At 44.2% G+C, this 15,048-nt stretch overlaps 1 protein-coding gene across 3 annotated transcripts in view; it reads right to left on the bottom strand.

The window, feature by feature from the left end:
• TUBGCP2 (tubulin gamma complex component 2) overlaps positions 1 to 15,048 on the bottom strand; it is a 362,650-nt gene that overhangs the window by 53,681 nt on the left and 293,921 nt on the right. For 2 of the 3 annotated variants that reach the window (XM_077259452.1, XM_077259454.1), the window contains exon 15: positions 789 to 932. The exons of the other annotated variant lie outside the window; for it this stretch is intronic. In XM_077259452.1, the coding sequence (XP_077115567.1) occupies positions 789 to 932 (144 nt within the window). The remainder of the gene's footprint in view (positions 1 to 788; positions 933 to 15,048) is intronic. 3 annotated transcript variants of the gene reach the window in all.

Genomic DNA, 15,048 nt, shown 5'->3' with positions numbered 1-15,048 from the left:
CTGAAGGATTTAAAGGAGCTGCAAGAATTAATGGCAATAACTAGTTGTATATTGCATGTGACAACAATCTCCCATAGTTTTGTAATGACCCAGTCAGATCCCATACTTGGAAACAACTGAAGATCTGTGGGTAACCTTTAGAAGGTGATGTACAGATGAGATGCCCTCATAATCTGACAGATTTGAAGCATTGCTGCAAAGAAGAATGGGCAAAGATTGTCAATTCTAGATTTGCCACGCTGATAGACTACAACTACAAAACTGAATGCAATAAATTCAAAGGGTACTTCAACAAAATATTAGCTTGAGGGTTCAACCACATTATTTTACTTATTTTCTTTTTCCACACACAAAAAAGATTTCAGCTTGTTTTTCAATTGAATTGTACAGATTTTGGGAGATATTAAAAGTGAAAAAAGTAAAAAAAAAAAAGATTCTTCATTGTATTCATTTTTTTCATGTCAAAAATATGAAAAAAACAAGATGAATTAGCTCAATCAAAACACCCTCTTGAGCAGGTAGAAATACCACTGTTATAAAATTGCATACAATATTATAACAGTGGTCTTAGCACATTTGCACTTCATGTTATACACATTTTTGTTGGACTATTTTTCCATTAAAGGTTATATTTTACCCTATTGTGCTACACCTTAATCTATTTAATTGGATCTAATAACCTAGCTTTTTTGTATGTAAAAAATCTAAAATTTTAACAGAGGTGTGTAGACGTTTTCGATTCACTAAATACACACAAACACACAGTTTGAAAGATATGCAATACTTACCTGCATGCAGTTGGTGAACATAACACACACTGACATAAGCTTTGAGAAGATCTTAAGAAGCTCAGGATTAGTAAGCATGCAATCCTTCAAACAGTTGTCAAGGAAACTTGTGTGGTGACTAAGTACATCATCTATGTTAGAAACCTGAGAGAAAAAAAAAAACAAATAAACAAAAAACATTAAAGAGATTATACCATGACTAGATGGTGGCCCGATTCTAACGCATCGGGTATTCTAGAATATGCATGTCCACGTAGTATATTGCTGCCCAGCCACGTAGTATATTGCCCAGTCACGTAGTATATTGCCCAGCAACGTAGTATATTGCCCAGCCACGTAGTATATTGCCCAGCGACGTAGTATATTGCCCAGCGACGTTGTATATTGCCCAGCGACGTAGTATATTGCCCAGTGACGTAGTATATTGACCAGTGACGTAGTATATTGACCAGTGACGTAGTATATTGACCAGTGACGTAGTATATTGACCAGTGACGCAGTATATTGCCCAGTGACGTAGTATATTGCCAAGTTACGTAGTATACAGCACAGAGCCACGTAGTATATTGCCAAGTGACGTAGTATACAGCACAGAACCACGTATATTGCACAGCGACGTAGTATACAGCACAGAGCCACGTAGTATATTGCCCAGCTACGTAGTATATTGCCCAGCCACATATGTCACAGGTTAAAAAAATAAACATATGTTCACCTTCCGCAGGCGAGTTGTAGTTCTGTCGCCTGTGTGGGGTGCAGGCGGCAGCTTCCTGTCCCAGGGTGTGATGACGTGGTGGTCACGTGACGTCATGTCAGGTCCTTCTCGTGCAGGACCTGTGATGACGTCGCGGTCACATGACCGTGTCGCGGTCACATGAACGTGACGTCACGGCAGGTCCTTTTCGCGCAGGACTTGTGATGACGTCACAGTCACATGACCGTGACGTCATGGCAGGTCTTTCTACCAGACCATTCTTGCCACCGGAACGTGCCGTTTGCATGGACCGGCCGGAGCATCGCGAGGAGCGGGAAAGGGGAGTATATAATGATTTTTTATTTTTTTAATTATTTTTAACATTAGATGTTTTTACTATTGATGCTGCATAGGCTGCGTCAATAGTAAAAACTTGGTCACAGAGGGTTAATAGCGGCATTTACATAGTGCGTTACCCGCGGCATAACGCGGTCCGTTACCGCCGGCATTAACCCTGTGTGAGCGGTGACCGGAGGGGTGTATGCGGGTGCCGGGCACTGAGTGCAGGGAGTAAGGAGCGGCCATTTTCTTCCGGAGTGTGAGTGTCGCTGATTGATCGTGGCAATGGTCGTGGGCGTTTTGCCACGACCAATCAGCGACTTGGAATCCATGACAGACAGAGGCCGCGACCAATGAATATCCGTGACAGAAAGACAGACGGAAGTGACCCTTAGACAATTATATAGTAGATTACTGAATAGGTAACAAGTGAGTGTGAAGACACAGCATTGTATCTTAACCCCTTTCTGACATCCAACGTACTATCCCGTCGAGGTGACCTAGGCCAGTATAACCATCAATGGGATAGAAAGTCATACGTGATCAGCTGCGCTCACGGGGGAGTAAGGCCGATCGTGGCAGGGTGTCAGCTGATTATCACAGCTGACACCCGGCACTTTAAACCCCGGAACACTGCGATCAAACAAGATCGTAGTGTTCCGGAGGCATAGGGAAGCACTGCGCAGGGAGGGGGCTCCCTGCGTTATTCCCTGAGACCTCAGAACAAAGCGATCACATCCACCTCCTCTCCTCCCTGCAGGCCCCTGAATCCAAGATGGCCGCGGGGTCCTTCCGAGTCCTGCAGGGAGGTGGCTTTCTCAGTGCCTGCTGAGAGCAGGAGCTGAGAAGCATCCTACACTGCCTGACAGTGCTCTGCAAAGTGTCAGATCAGCGATCTGACTTTATACAGTGATGTCCCATCCTGGGACAATGTAAAAGAGTAAAATCAAATTAAGAAAAAAAAAATAACATGTGTAAAAATATTTATTTAAAAATTTTTAAATAAAGGAATAAAAAATATTTTTCCAAAAAACACATTTATTTATGTAAATAATAAACAACAAAAGAACACATATTTAGTATCGCCGCATCCGTAACAACCCAAACTATAAGGCTATGTCCACACGTTGCGGATTGTATGCGTTTTTGCAGCATTTTTCCGCTGCGAAAACGCATGCACAACACAACCTATTGAATTCAATGGTTTTCCGCAATGCTGTGCTAATACTGCGCATTTTTCCGTAGCGGAATCACATCACATAGCATCGTGGTGATTCCACACACATAGGAATGCATTGATCAGCTTACTTTCCGCATGGGGCTATGCCCACCATGCGCAAAGTAAGCGGATCATGTGTGGATGATACCCAGGTGTGGAGGAGAGGAGACTCTCCTCCAGGCCCTGGGAATAAAAAATAGTTATAATACTCACCTTCTGGTGGCTCCCGGATCCAGCCCAGGCCTTAGCGATGCTCTCGTTCCCAGAGATGCTTTGATACAATGACCTGTGATGACGTAGCGGTCTCACATGATGCTACGTCATCTGGGGTCATTCACAAGGCATCGCTGGGAACAGGAGTTGCCGGAAGCATCGCGAGGATCGGGAAGGCTGCGGGGGTCGCCAAAAGGTGAGAATATCACAATTTTTTATTATTTTTAACATTATATCTTTTTACTATTGATGCTGCATAGGCATTATTTTCATGGCTCTGCATTATAAACTTTATTGTAACACTTGGGGGTTCAAAGTTCTCACAACACATCTAGGTAAGTTCCTTGGGGGGTCTACTTTCCAAAATGGTGTCACTTGTGGGGAGTTTCCACTGTTTAGGCACATCAGGGACTCTCCAAACGCGGCATGGCGTTTTATCTCAATTCCAGCCAATTTTGCATTGAAAAGTCAAACAGCGCTCCTTCCCTTCCGAGCTCTGCCATGCGCCCAAACAGTGGTTTACCCCCACATATGGGGTATCGGCGTACGCAGGACAAATTGGACATCAACTTATGGTGTCCAGTTTTTCCTCTTACCCTTGGTAAAATAAAACAAATTGGATCTGAAGTAAATTTTTTGTGAAAAAAAAAGTTAAATGTTCATTTTTTTAAAACATATAAAAAATTCCTGTGAAGCACATGAAAGGTTAATAAACTTCTTGAATGTGGTTTTGAACACCTTAAGGGGTGCAGTTTTTAGAATGGTGTCACTTTTGGGTATTTTCTATCATATAGACCCCTCAAAGTGACTTCATATGTGATGTGGTCCCTAAAAAGAAAATGGTGTAGTAAAAATTAGAAATCGCTGGTCATCTTTTAACCCTTATAACCTCCTAACAAAAAAAAACCATTTGGTTCCAAAATTGTGCTGATCTAAACTAGACATGTTGGAAATGTTACTTATTAAGTAATTTGTGTGACATATCTCTGATTTAAGGGCATGAAATATCAAAGTTGGAAAATTGCGACATTTGCAAAATTTTTGCCAAATTTCCATTTTTTTCACAATTAAACACAAGTCATATCAAATAAATTTTACCACTATCATGAAGTACAATATGTCACGAGAAAACATTGTCAGAATCACCTGAATCCATGCAAGTATTCCAGAGTTATTACCTCATAAAGGGACAGTGGTCAGAATTGTATAAATTGGGGGTTAAGGTGTTAATCCTATCAGCCCCCGAGGGTGGATTGCATGTTCATGACCGGGCCAATTTTTACAATTCTGACCACTGTTCCTCATTAGGTAATAACTCTGGAACATTTCAATGGATCCCAGTGATTCTGAGAATGTTTTCTCATGACATATTGCAATTCATGATAGTGGTAAAATTTATTTTATATGACTACCGTATATACTCGAGTATAAGCCGACCCGAGTAAAAGCCGACCCTCCTAATTTTGCCACAAAAAACTGGGAAAACTTATTGACTCGAGTATAAGCCTAGGGTGGAAAATGCAGCAGCTACCGGTGAATTTCAAAAATAAAAATAGATGCTCCATACCGTTCATTATGGCCCCATAGCTGTGCCATATAGTGCTCTGCACCATTCATTATTGCCCCACAGCTGTACCATAGAAAGCTGTGCCATATAGTGCTCTGCACCGTTCATTATTGCCCCATAGCTGTGCCATATAGTGCTCTGCACCATTCATTATTGCCCCATAGCTGTGCCATATAGTGCTCTGCACCGTTCATTATTGCCCCATAGCTGTGCCATATAGTGCTCTGCACCGTTCAGAATTGCCCCATAGCTGTGCCATATAGTGCTCTGCACCGTTCAGAATTGCCCCATAGCTGTGCCATATAGGGCTCTGCACCGTTCCTTATTGCCCCATAGCTGTGCCATATAGTGCTCTGCACCGTTCCTTATTGCCCCATAGCTGTGCCATATAGTGCTCTGCACCGTTCAGAATTGCCCCATAGCTGTGCCATATAGCGCTCTGCACCGTTCATTATTGCCCCCATAGCTTTGCCATATAGTGCTCTGCACCGTTCATTATTGCCCCATAGCTGTGCCATATAGTGCTCTGCACCGTTCAGAATTGCCCCATAGCTGTGCCATATAGTGCTCTGCACCGTTCCTTATTGCCCCATAGCTGTGCCATATAGTGCTCTGCACCGTTCATTATTGCCCCACAGCTGTGCCATATAGTGCTCTGCACCGTTCAGAATTGCCCCATAGCTGTGCCATATAGTGCTCTGCACCGTTCATTATTGCCCCATAGCTGTACCATAGAAAACTGTGCCATATAGTGCTCTGCACCGTTCATTATTGCCCCATAGCTGTGCCATATAGCGCTCTGCACCGTTCATTATTGCCCCATAGATGTACCATAGAAAGCTGTGCCATAGAAAGCTGTGCTGCTGCTGCAATAAAAATAATAAAACACATACTCACCTCTCTTGCTTGCAGCTCCTCAGCGTCCCGTCCCGGCGTCTCTCTGCACTGACTGATCAGGCAGAGGGCGGCGCGCACACTATATGCGTCATCGCGCCCTCTGACCTGCACAGTCAGTGCGGAGAGACGCCGGGAAGACAGAGCGGCGCCCGGCGTGTGGAACGCGGACAGGTGAATATGCGATACTTACCTGCTCCAGGCGTCCCGCTCCTTCCCCCGGACAGCTGGTCTTTGGTGCCGCAGCCTCTTCCTCTGTCAGCGGTCACCGTTACCGCTGATTAGAGAAATGAATAGGCGGAGCCGCCTATTCATTTCTCTAATGAGCGGTCCCACGTGACCGCTGAACAGGGGAAGAGCTGCGGCACCGAAGACCGTGGGACGGGCAGGGGGAGCGCCAGGAGCCCCGGAAGCAGGTAAGTATGCCTCAGCGCCCTCTCCCCCTCACCCGCCGACCGTGACTCGAGTATAAGCCGAGAGGGGCACTTTCAGCCCAAAAATTTGGGCTGAAAATCTCGGCTTATACTCGAGTATATACGGTATATGGAAAATTTTGCATTTTTTAAACGATGAATTTTCATGCCCCTAAATTACAGAGATATGTCACACAAAATACTTAATGAGTAACATTTCCAACATTTCTACTTTACTTCAGCACAATTTTGCAGTCAAATTAGTTTTGTTACGATGTTATAAGGGTTAAAAGTTGAACAGCGATTTCTAATTTTTACATCATTTTTTTAGGGACCACTTTTGAAGTCACTTTGAGGGGTCTATATGTTAGAAAATACCCAAAAGTGACACCATTCTAAAACCTGCACCCCTGAAGGTGCTCAAAACCACATTCAATAAGTTTATTAATGCTTCAGGTGCTTCACAGGAATTTTTGGAATGTTTAGAAGAAAATGAACATTTAACGTTTTTTCATAAAAAATTTACTTCAGATCCAATTTTTTTTATTTTACAAAGGGAGAAATTAAGACACCAAACGTTGTTGTGCAATTTGTCCTGAGTACGCCGATACCCCATATGTGTGGGTAAAGCACTGTTTCGGCGCATGGCAGAGCTTGGAAGAGAAGGAGTGCGGTTTGACTTTCTCAACGCAAATTTGGCTGGAATTGACATCGGACGCCACGTCGCGTTTGGAGAGCCCCTGATGCACCTAATCAGTGGAAACCCCCGCACAAGTAACACCATTTTGGAAATTAGACCCCCCCCAAGGAGTTTACATAGATGTGTGGTGAGCACTTTGAACCCCCACGTGCTTCACAGAAGTTTATAACGTGGAGCCGTAAAAATAAAAACATATTTTTTCTACAAAAATGATCTTTTCGACGCCAATTTTTTATTTTACCAATGCTAACAGGAGAAATTGGACCCCAAAAGTGCAATTTCTCGAGTACGCGGACAGCCCATATGTAGGGGAATACTACTTTTGAAGCACAGTGCAAAGCTCAGAAGGGAAAAAGCACCATATTGGAGTTCAGATTTTGATGGAATGGTTTGAGGGTTCCATTTCACATTGTCAGAACCCCTGAAGTGCAAGAACAACAGAAACCCCTATATGTGAACTCATTTTACACACTACACTCCCCAATGAATTCATTTAGGGGTGCAGTGATCATATTAGCACCACATGTGCCTCACAGAATTCTATACACCACTGAGCGGTAAAGAAAGAATAAATTACATCTTTACCACTAAAATGTTGTTTTAGCCCCAAGTTTTTAATTTTTCTAAGTCCTAATATGATTTTTTTTTTTTTACAACAAACTGAGGTCCATTTTTTCCTGAGTGTGCAAAAATCCTACATGTAATCGGGAAATATTTTTCAGGCACAGTGCAAAGCTCAGAAGGCAAGAAGCGCCAGATTTTACTGTTATGGCTTGCAGGTGCCATGACCCACTAGGAGAGCCCATGAGGTGCCATTACAGCAGAACCACCCAAAAGTGACCCCATTTTACGAACTACACCTCTCAATGAATTAATCTAGGGTTGCAGTAATCATATTGACACAATGGGCGTGTCACAGAATTTTATACCATTGGGTAATGAAGACAAAATAACTACATATTTACCACCAAAATTTTGTTTTAGCCAAAGATTTTACATTTTCACACAAGACGTGGGTAAAGATAGCACCAAAATTTGTCACACAATTTCTACTGAACGTGGCAATACCCCATATGTGACTGTGCAGTACTACTTAGAGCTTCGTTCCTCATGAGTCTCTCCGTATGGCTATTTGCCTATTCAAATGAGTGGGTCTGTGCACATGTTAGTGTTTCCACGGACCGTGTGTCCATGGGGAAAACATGCTGACATGTTCATTTCTTAATGTCAGCACGGGCCATAAAATAAAAAATAACACACATGAATGTCATCCATGTGACACGCTTCGGCGCCGGGGAAGAAATCATTACAGTAAGCGCTGTCCCCTGGCCCCGCGTGCTGAACACAGCTTTCATCATTCTCACCTGTTCTGCCGGCGATCGGCGCGAGCAGAAAAGAATGATGAGAGTTATATTTAAGTGATAAGAGACAGCAGGTGGCGGTGACATCAACCCCATAAATATAAACCCCACTTGCCACAACTACAGGGCAAGTGGGAAGAGCCGGGCAAAGCGCCAGAATTGGCGCATCTAATAGATGTGCTTTTCTGGGCAGCTGCGGGCTGCTATTTTTATGCTGGGGGTGTCAATATCCAAGGCACATTACCAGCTTGAGAATACCAGTGTCATGTCGGACGCTATTCAGACCAGGTCGTCCGACAGACAGCGGTAATTCTGCTTTTGACCACTATTTGCTCATTGGCGTCGGCTAGATTTTATCTAGCTGTTCCGGGGTTAATTTACCTGATCCTCGGATTGGAAGCTGGGCCATGCCCATTGCCTTTAAATAGTTCTCCTGATCATTGGGCGTCGCCAATTATAGCTTCTGTCTTGTGCGTTGTTATCTCGGTCTGGAGTTGAGAGCTGGTTGTTGGAGATTCGTTGCTGGTGGTGTATTTTCCTTTGTCTTATTTACTCCTTCCTATATTTGTATTTACTTTGCCCTGCACTGTGCTAACTGTGGGTATTGGAATATTACCTCTTCACTGGGTGGTGGGCGGAGGTATCAGCCTAGGGTTGAAACAGGAGACAGGATGAGGTTCGAGGCCTGGACATGCACACCATCAGTGTAAACTCCAGGTAGAGGGTCAGTCAGGATTTCCCTAGTCTGAGGGAAACTGCAGGGGCCCGGGTTATTAGCTCTCGCTCACCTAGTCTTCCCGTGACAACCAGCCCCCGGCTGTGAGCTTTAGCAAGGCTGGTTGTCAAATATGGGGAGGGGGGGGGACAAAACCAAGGAAGGGGAGAGGGTGCACTACCTTATATGGTAGAAAAAGATACAAATATAATAATGGTGTGCAACACCTAGTGTGGATAATAACCATAAACTGGAGAGAAGACAGACCAACCAAAAAATGGTGTGCACATCCACATAATAATAGCTAAAAATAGAAATCTTTATTTAGATACCTGAGTCACAGCAAACGTTAAAACCACTTAAAAACATGTATAAGAACATAGCAATTAAACCACACCCCTAAAGGTGTATTACTGTGGGACGACATAAACAGTGAAGAAGAAGGACCAAGCAATGAAAAGCACATATGCTATAAATGAGCCGCAATATATCCACAGTATAACATGCAAAACGAAAGACACATTCACAAAATGGGGCATGATGAAGATTAGAAAACATGCCAACAAGTATAATGAATAAACTAAAACATCATGCTCCCAACAGTATTAAACCTAAAAATATTAGCGCATACTCTAGACATATATAAAATGTAATGCGAACAGTGGATTTAGACCCAGGCCACAAGGCATGTGTATATCCCCAGGTCTGGAAGGCCAGGGTAGATGTAGATGGTAAAAAAATCCCAAAACTATATGATGAATACAACCTGTCGTGTGTAATCTGAAGGTGCAGCAGAATGCAAAAGGGAAAGGTAGTTGGCTGTCTGATGATGTCGTGGCCCCCTGGTCGGTTCAAGAGAAGCTCATGTACAGAGCCGAAGTAAGCATAAAGTCCCAGTGAGAAAGGGGTGTGGGGAAATCCCCACGCGTATCGGTGCTGCGAGCAGCTTCGTCAGGGGAAGCTGTCAGAGGTGCTAATGTCAGAAAATAAATAGGTGAAGTAATCAGAGAAAACACATTACCGGTGTGAAGCGCTGGTTCAATGGAACAGAAGGGAGGGAGCCAGCCTTGCTGAAGGAGCAATTATAACAATGAGACTGTAGAGGTGCGATGACCCAGAGCAGCCGTAAATGAAGCAAAAAGACAGCAGTGGAAAAGCAAAGATTAAAAAAACAAAAAAAATAAAAAATGCATGCGCTGGTACCAGCGAATGAGACACCTCCAAAAGGAATATTTATCATTATTGCGCCCATGTAGAAGCAAAAAATAAAGATACAAATTAAAGGGCCACTGTCACCCCCCTCCAGCCGTTATAAACTAAAAGAGCCACCTTGTGCAGCAGTAATGCTGCAGTCTAACAAGGTGGCTCTTTTAGTTTTTGATTCAGTTATTCCCTCAATAAAGCGTTTTAAAATTTGTACAAAATAACCTGTCCTTAGACCTGGAGGCGGTCCGAAGCTTCCTCGGTGAATCTCCCAACGGCCGTCACTCTTCTCTTCTGGGGATGTGGTCGCCGCCCCCTGAGCGCTGTTTCTTCTTAAATCCGGCGCCTGCGCTGTGCGTGCCTGCCTGTGCAGGCGCAGTCTTCATTGTCAGTCACAGCTCAGATGCAGGGTGCCTGACTGCGCCTGTGCGGGCAGTGCGGCCACCCTGTTGCTGAATCCCCGCTCCGCACTGTGTTATTCATTATGCACAGTGCGGGGCTGGGGTTCCTGGGCATGCGCACTGCGCTGTTCAGACGCTCCCCCGGTCCTCCGCCTTCCAGCGTTGCCGTAATATACAGGATTCCTTGCCAGCGTTTGGAATGAAGCAGCCGCAAATAACAACGCTGGAAGGCGGGGGAGCGTCTGAGCTGGGGGAGCGTCTGAACAGCACAGTGCGCATGCCCAGGAACCCCAGCCCTGCACTGTGCATAATGAATAACACAGTGCGGGGCGGGGATTCAGCAACAGGGTGGCCGCACTGCCGGCACAGGCGCAGTCAGGCACCCTGCATTTGAGCTGTGACTGACAATGAAGACTGCGCCTGCACCAGGCAGGCACGCACAGCACACGCGCCGAATTTAAGAAGAAACAGCGCTCAGGGGGCGGCGACCATCGCCCCTGAAGAGAAGAGTGACGGCCGTTGGGAGATTCACCGAGGAAGCTTCGGACCGCCTCCAGGTCTAAGGACAGGTTATTTTGTACAAATTTTAAAACGCTTTATTGAGGGAATAACTGAATCAAAAACTAAAAGAGCCACCTTGTTAGACTGCAGCATTACTGCTGCACAAGGTGGCTCTTTTAGTTTATAACGGCTGGAGGGGGGTGACAGTGGCCCTTTAAATGGTCATCTACATGACTAAAAGACATAAAACTCATTGCTTAAAGGAGAATATACAAGAGAGATATTATAATAAACATATCTGAAACATAAATGCTGTACTTAAAATGTGAATGATGATTAAGCAGAAAGAACATGATATAAACGTGAGGTATATTGAGGTAAAGTGGACACATATAGATGGAAAAAGTGATGGTCAAACAGACCTATGCTAGTGTCTGCCTGAATGGTTAAGAGGAACAAGGCAGTATGTGTAGAGAGATGGCATTTATGAATTAAATAGGCGAAGGGCAATAGGTTCGTGCTCCCATATGACTGGAGTTTAATAATGGTATGAATATAGATATTCTATATAAGATTCCCAAGATAAGTTGACAAGAATCATTCAATCCAAATTCAAATTGGTTAGGAATCGGATGAATAGCCAGGGTGTATATTTTAGAAAGAGTAAATCTGAAACAAAATTGGTGAACCTGTGAAAATGGAGAGACATATTTAAAAAAATGAAGACACCATGAAAAAACACACAAAATATATACACCACCGTTCCAAAGTTTAGGGTCACTTAGGCTACGTTCACATTTGCGGTGTGCGCCGCAGCGTCGTCGCCGCAACGCACAACGCAACAAAAACGCAGTACAAACGCATGGTTTTTCGACGCATGCGTTCAACGCATGCGTCGAAAAACGCAGTGTTTTTTGGAAACGCAGTTGTGTTTTGTCCAAAAAACGCTGCGTTTTTTGACGCATGCGTTTTCCTACAGTGAGTCATTCTTCATCACCCAAAAAAAAAAAAAAAAAGTGTCTACACACTAGATAAGGACCACCAATGGCTAGAAGAGGGTTGGTGTAATGTTGTGTATATATACCCTGGCAGAGATGAATTCCTCCCATTTTGCTGGTATTCATGATGGAGCGTCCCATGGACAGTATCTACATGGATATGGAGATGGAATTTGCCATGGCTAATGCCTATGCTGTCGCCTGTTTTCATCAAAGGAAAAGGGAAAATCGGAGATGGAGTCGTCGCCGCTTTTGGATACACCCTATCGTGGAAGTCCGGGAGAGCCGTGGAGCATACCATTGCTTGTTTGGCGAACTGAATGACAACCTGGAGAAATATTTCGAATATACCAGGATGTCTCAGGACAGCTTCCGCTATCTTCTGCGTCGGGTGGAAGGATCCATTAGCAGGCAGGACACGCAGCTCCGGAGAGCTATTTCCGCAGAGGAACGGCTGCTGGTGACTCTACGGTACGTAGCTGTTTGAATGACTGTGATATGTTCTTCCCTTTGTGTTTTTTTTTTTTAATTTTTTTTTGGGTTTGGTATGGTCAATGTACTTTTATAAATTGCAATGTACTTTAATGTAATTTCTTTATCTTCTTGGCAGTTTCCTGGCTACCGGAGAGACCTTGAGATCACTTCATTTTCAATTCCGGATTGGAGTCTCCACTCTTTCCGGAATTATTGCTGAGACATGCCGCGCTTTGTGGGATAATCTCCGGGAGGAATTTTTACCTGTCCCTACAATTGAAATCTGGGAGGCCAACGCACAGAAATTTGAGCAAGTGTGTTCTTTTCCAAACTGTATTGGCGCAGTGGATGGAAAGCACATTCGGATTACCAAGCCTGCGAAAAGTGGATCCCTTTTCTACAATTACAAAAAATACTGTTCCACTGTGCTCATGGCAATTGCCGGTGCGGACTGCCGTTTTCTCGCAGTGGACATTGGTGCGTTTGGCCGTGCAAATGACTCACGCACATTTAAAGAGTCGGATATGGGCCAAAAATTATATGGCAACAATTTTAATTTCCCACAGCCACGACCTCTTCCCCACACCGAAGGCCCTGCGATGCCATTTGTTGTGGTTGGGGATGAGGCATTCCAAATGTCTGCCAACCTATTGAAACCCTACTCCAGTCGGGGCTTGGACCATACAAAAAGGGTTTTCAATTACAGACTGTCCAGGGCCAGAAGGACTGTGGAGTGCGCCTTTGGCATCCTTGTCTCCAAATGGCGTATATTAGGATCCGCCATTAATCTTAAAATTAAACAGTGGAAGAGGTGGTGAAGGCTTGTGTGGTTCTCCACAATTACATTATGGCCAAAGAGAGACTGAATGTGGAACTCTATGAACCCATAGCCAACCCATTGCCCGATTACCATGATCATCCTCTGAGGACAAGTGTGGAAATTACGCAGATGAGGGATCGTTTTGCGGCCTATTTTGTGTCAGATGTTGGCCGTGTGTCATGGCAAGATACCATGGTGTAGTGTTTATGTTTTACTGTTGGACTGTATTCTGGTTTTAACTACACCAATAAATACCTCTACTGTGACTGTGCTAAAAATGTAATATAATAATAAACTAATTCTCCAGTAAATGTGCAATAAATGTAATCCGTTTAGGTTGGTTTGGTTATGTCAAATTTGGCATCTACCTATAGTTCACAAATGTAATGTGCCTTATCTAAAAAACTTGGAACCCTTAGTTTTTAAAATGTTGTTGTTTAATAAAAATTTTTTCTAAGTTTTCTACCCTGCTTCAAAGAACAAATTTATACCATACCATGACAGCAAAAGCAACGATACCAGCCATGTTTTACAATGGTAATCTGGGTAAATATCGGGTTACTAAGCGTAGGGCGGCGCTTAGTAACCTGATATTTACCCTGGTTACCAGTGTTAAATGTAAAAAAAAAACCCAGTACATATACTCATCTTCGCGTCCCCCGGCGTCCGCTTCCTGCACTGACTGAGCGCCGGCCGTAAAGTGAATGCACAGCACAGCGGTGATGTGACCGCTCTGCTGTTAGGGTCGTCACTCAGTCAGTGCAGGGAAGCTGACGCCGGGGGACGCGATTGTGAGTATATGTACTGGTTTTTTTTTTTATATTTAACACTGGTAACCAGGGTAAACATCGGAAGCGCGGCCCTGCGCTTAGAAACCCGATGTTTACCCTGGTTACCCGGGGACCTCGGCATCGCTCTCCAGCGACCAAATAGCGATGCTGCAGTGATCTGCATCATTGTCTGTTTCGCTGCAGCATTGTTAAGTGTGAAGGTACCTTTACGGTATGTGTCCACGTTCAGGATTGCATCCGGATTTTGTCACGATTTTTCATCAGTATTTGTAAGCAAAAACCAGGAGTGGAACAATTAGAGGAAAAGTAGAATAGAAACATATGCTCCACTTCTGTATTTATCACCCACTCCTGGTTTTGGCTTACAAATACTGATGTAAAATCCTGACCAAATCCTGATGCAATACTGAGCGTGGACACATACCCTTAGTGTTTGAAAACACCTCATACACTTTAGTGTTTGTAAACACCTCATACAGCAATGAGAGACACCCAAAAAAAGGCAAAATAAAAATTCTAAAAATACTGTCTGACATTGCATATATGAGGTGTTTGAAGCACAAAATGTGTAGACGGCGCACGGCGTGAATTGCCGAGAAGTATACTGGAAAATAAGAACAAATATTGTTGTTTTAAAACGAAAAATTTTATTGGGGGGAAACAGAAAAAAAAAGGGGAAAGAAACTTAGGGGGTATCAACCTCCGCTACCAGCGGTGAATGGTATGTCTCTGGTGGTTGGGAACAGGGAGAGGAAGAGGAAGCTGAGCCAGAGTCCAGTAGGCTAGATGGGAGGTCCAAACCCTCCGCAGGGTATACTGGGGAAACCGCCACATCTGTAGGGGAGGGAGGAGGCAACACAAGCCTTTGCCAGCGTCTTGGTTGGCTCTGGCTGCTACTGCTGCGGCTAGAGCCCCGGCGCGTACTTGGTGTCTGTATTGGAGCAGCAAGAGCCTCAG

This window comes from Ranitomeya variabilis, chromosome 4, assembly GCF_051348905.1.
Source record: "Ranitomeya variabilis isolate aRanVar5 chromosome 4, aRanVar5.hap1, whole genome shotgun sequence".
NCBI lineage: Eukaryota > Metazoa > Chordata > Amphibia > Anura > Dendrobatidae > Ranitomeya > Ranitomeya variabilis.
This window is presented reverse-complemented; position numbering and strand designations above follow the sequence as displayed.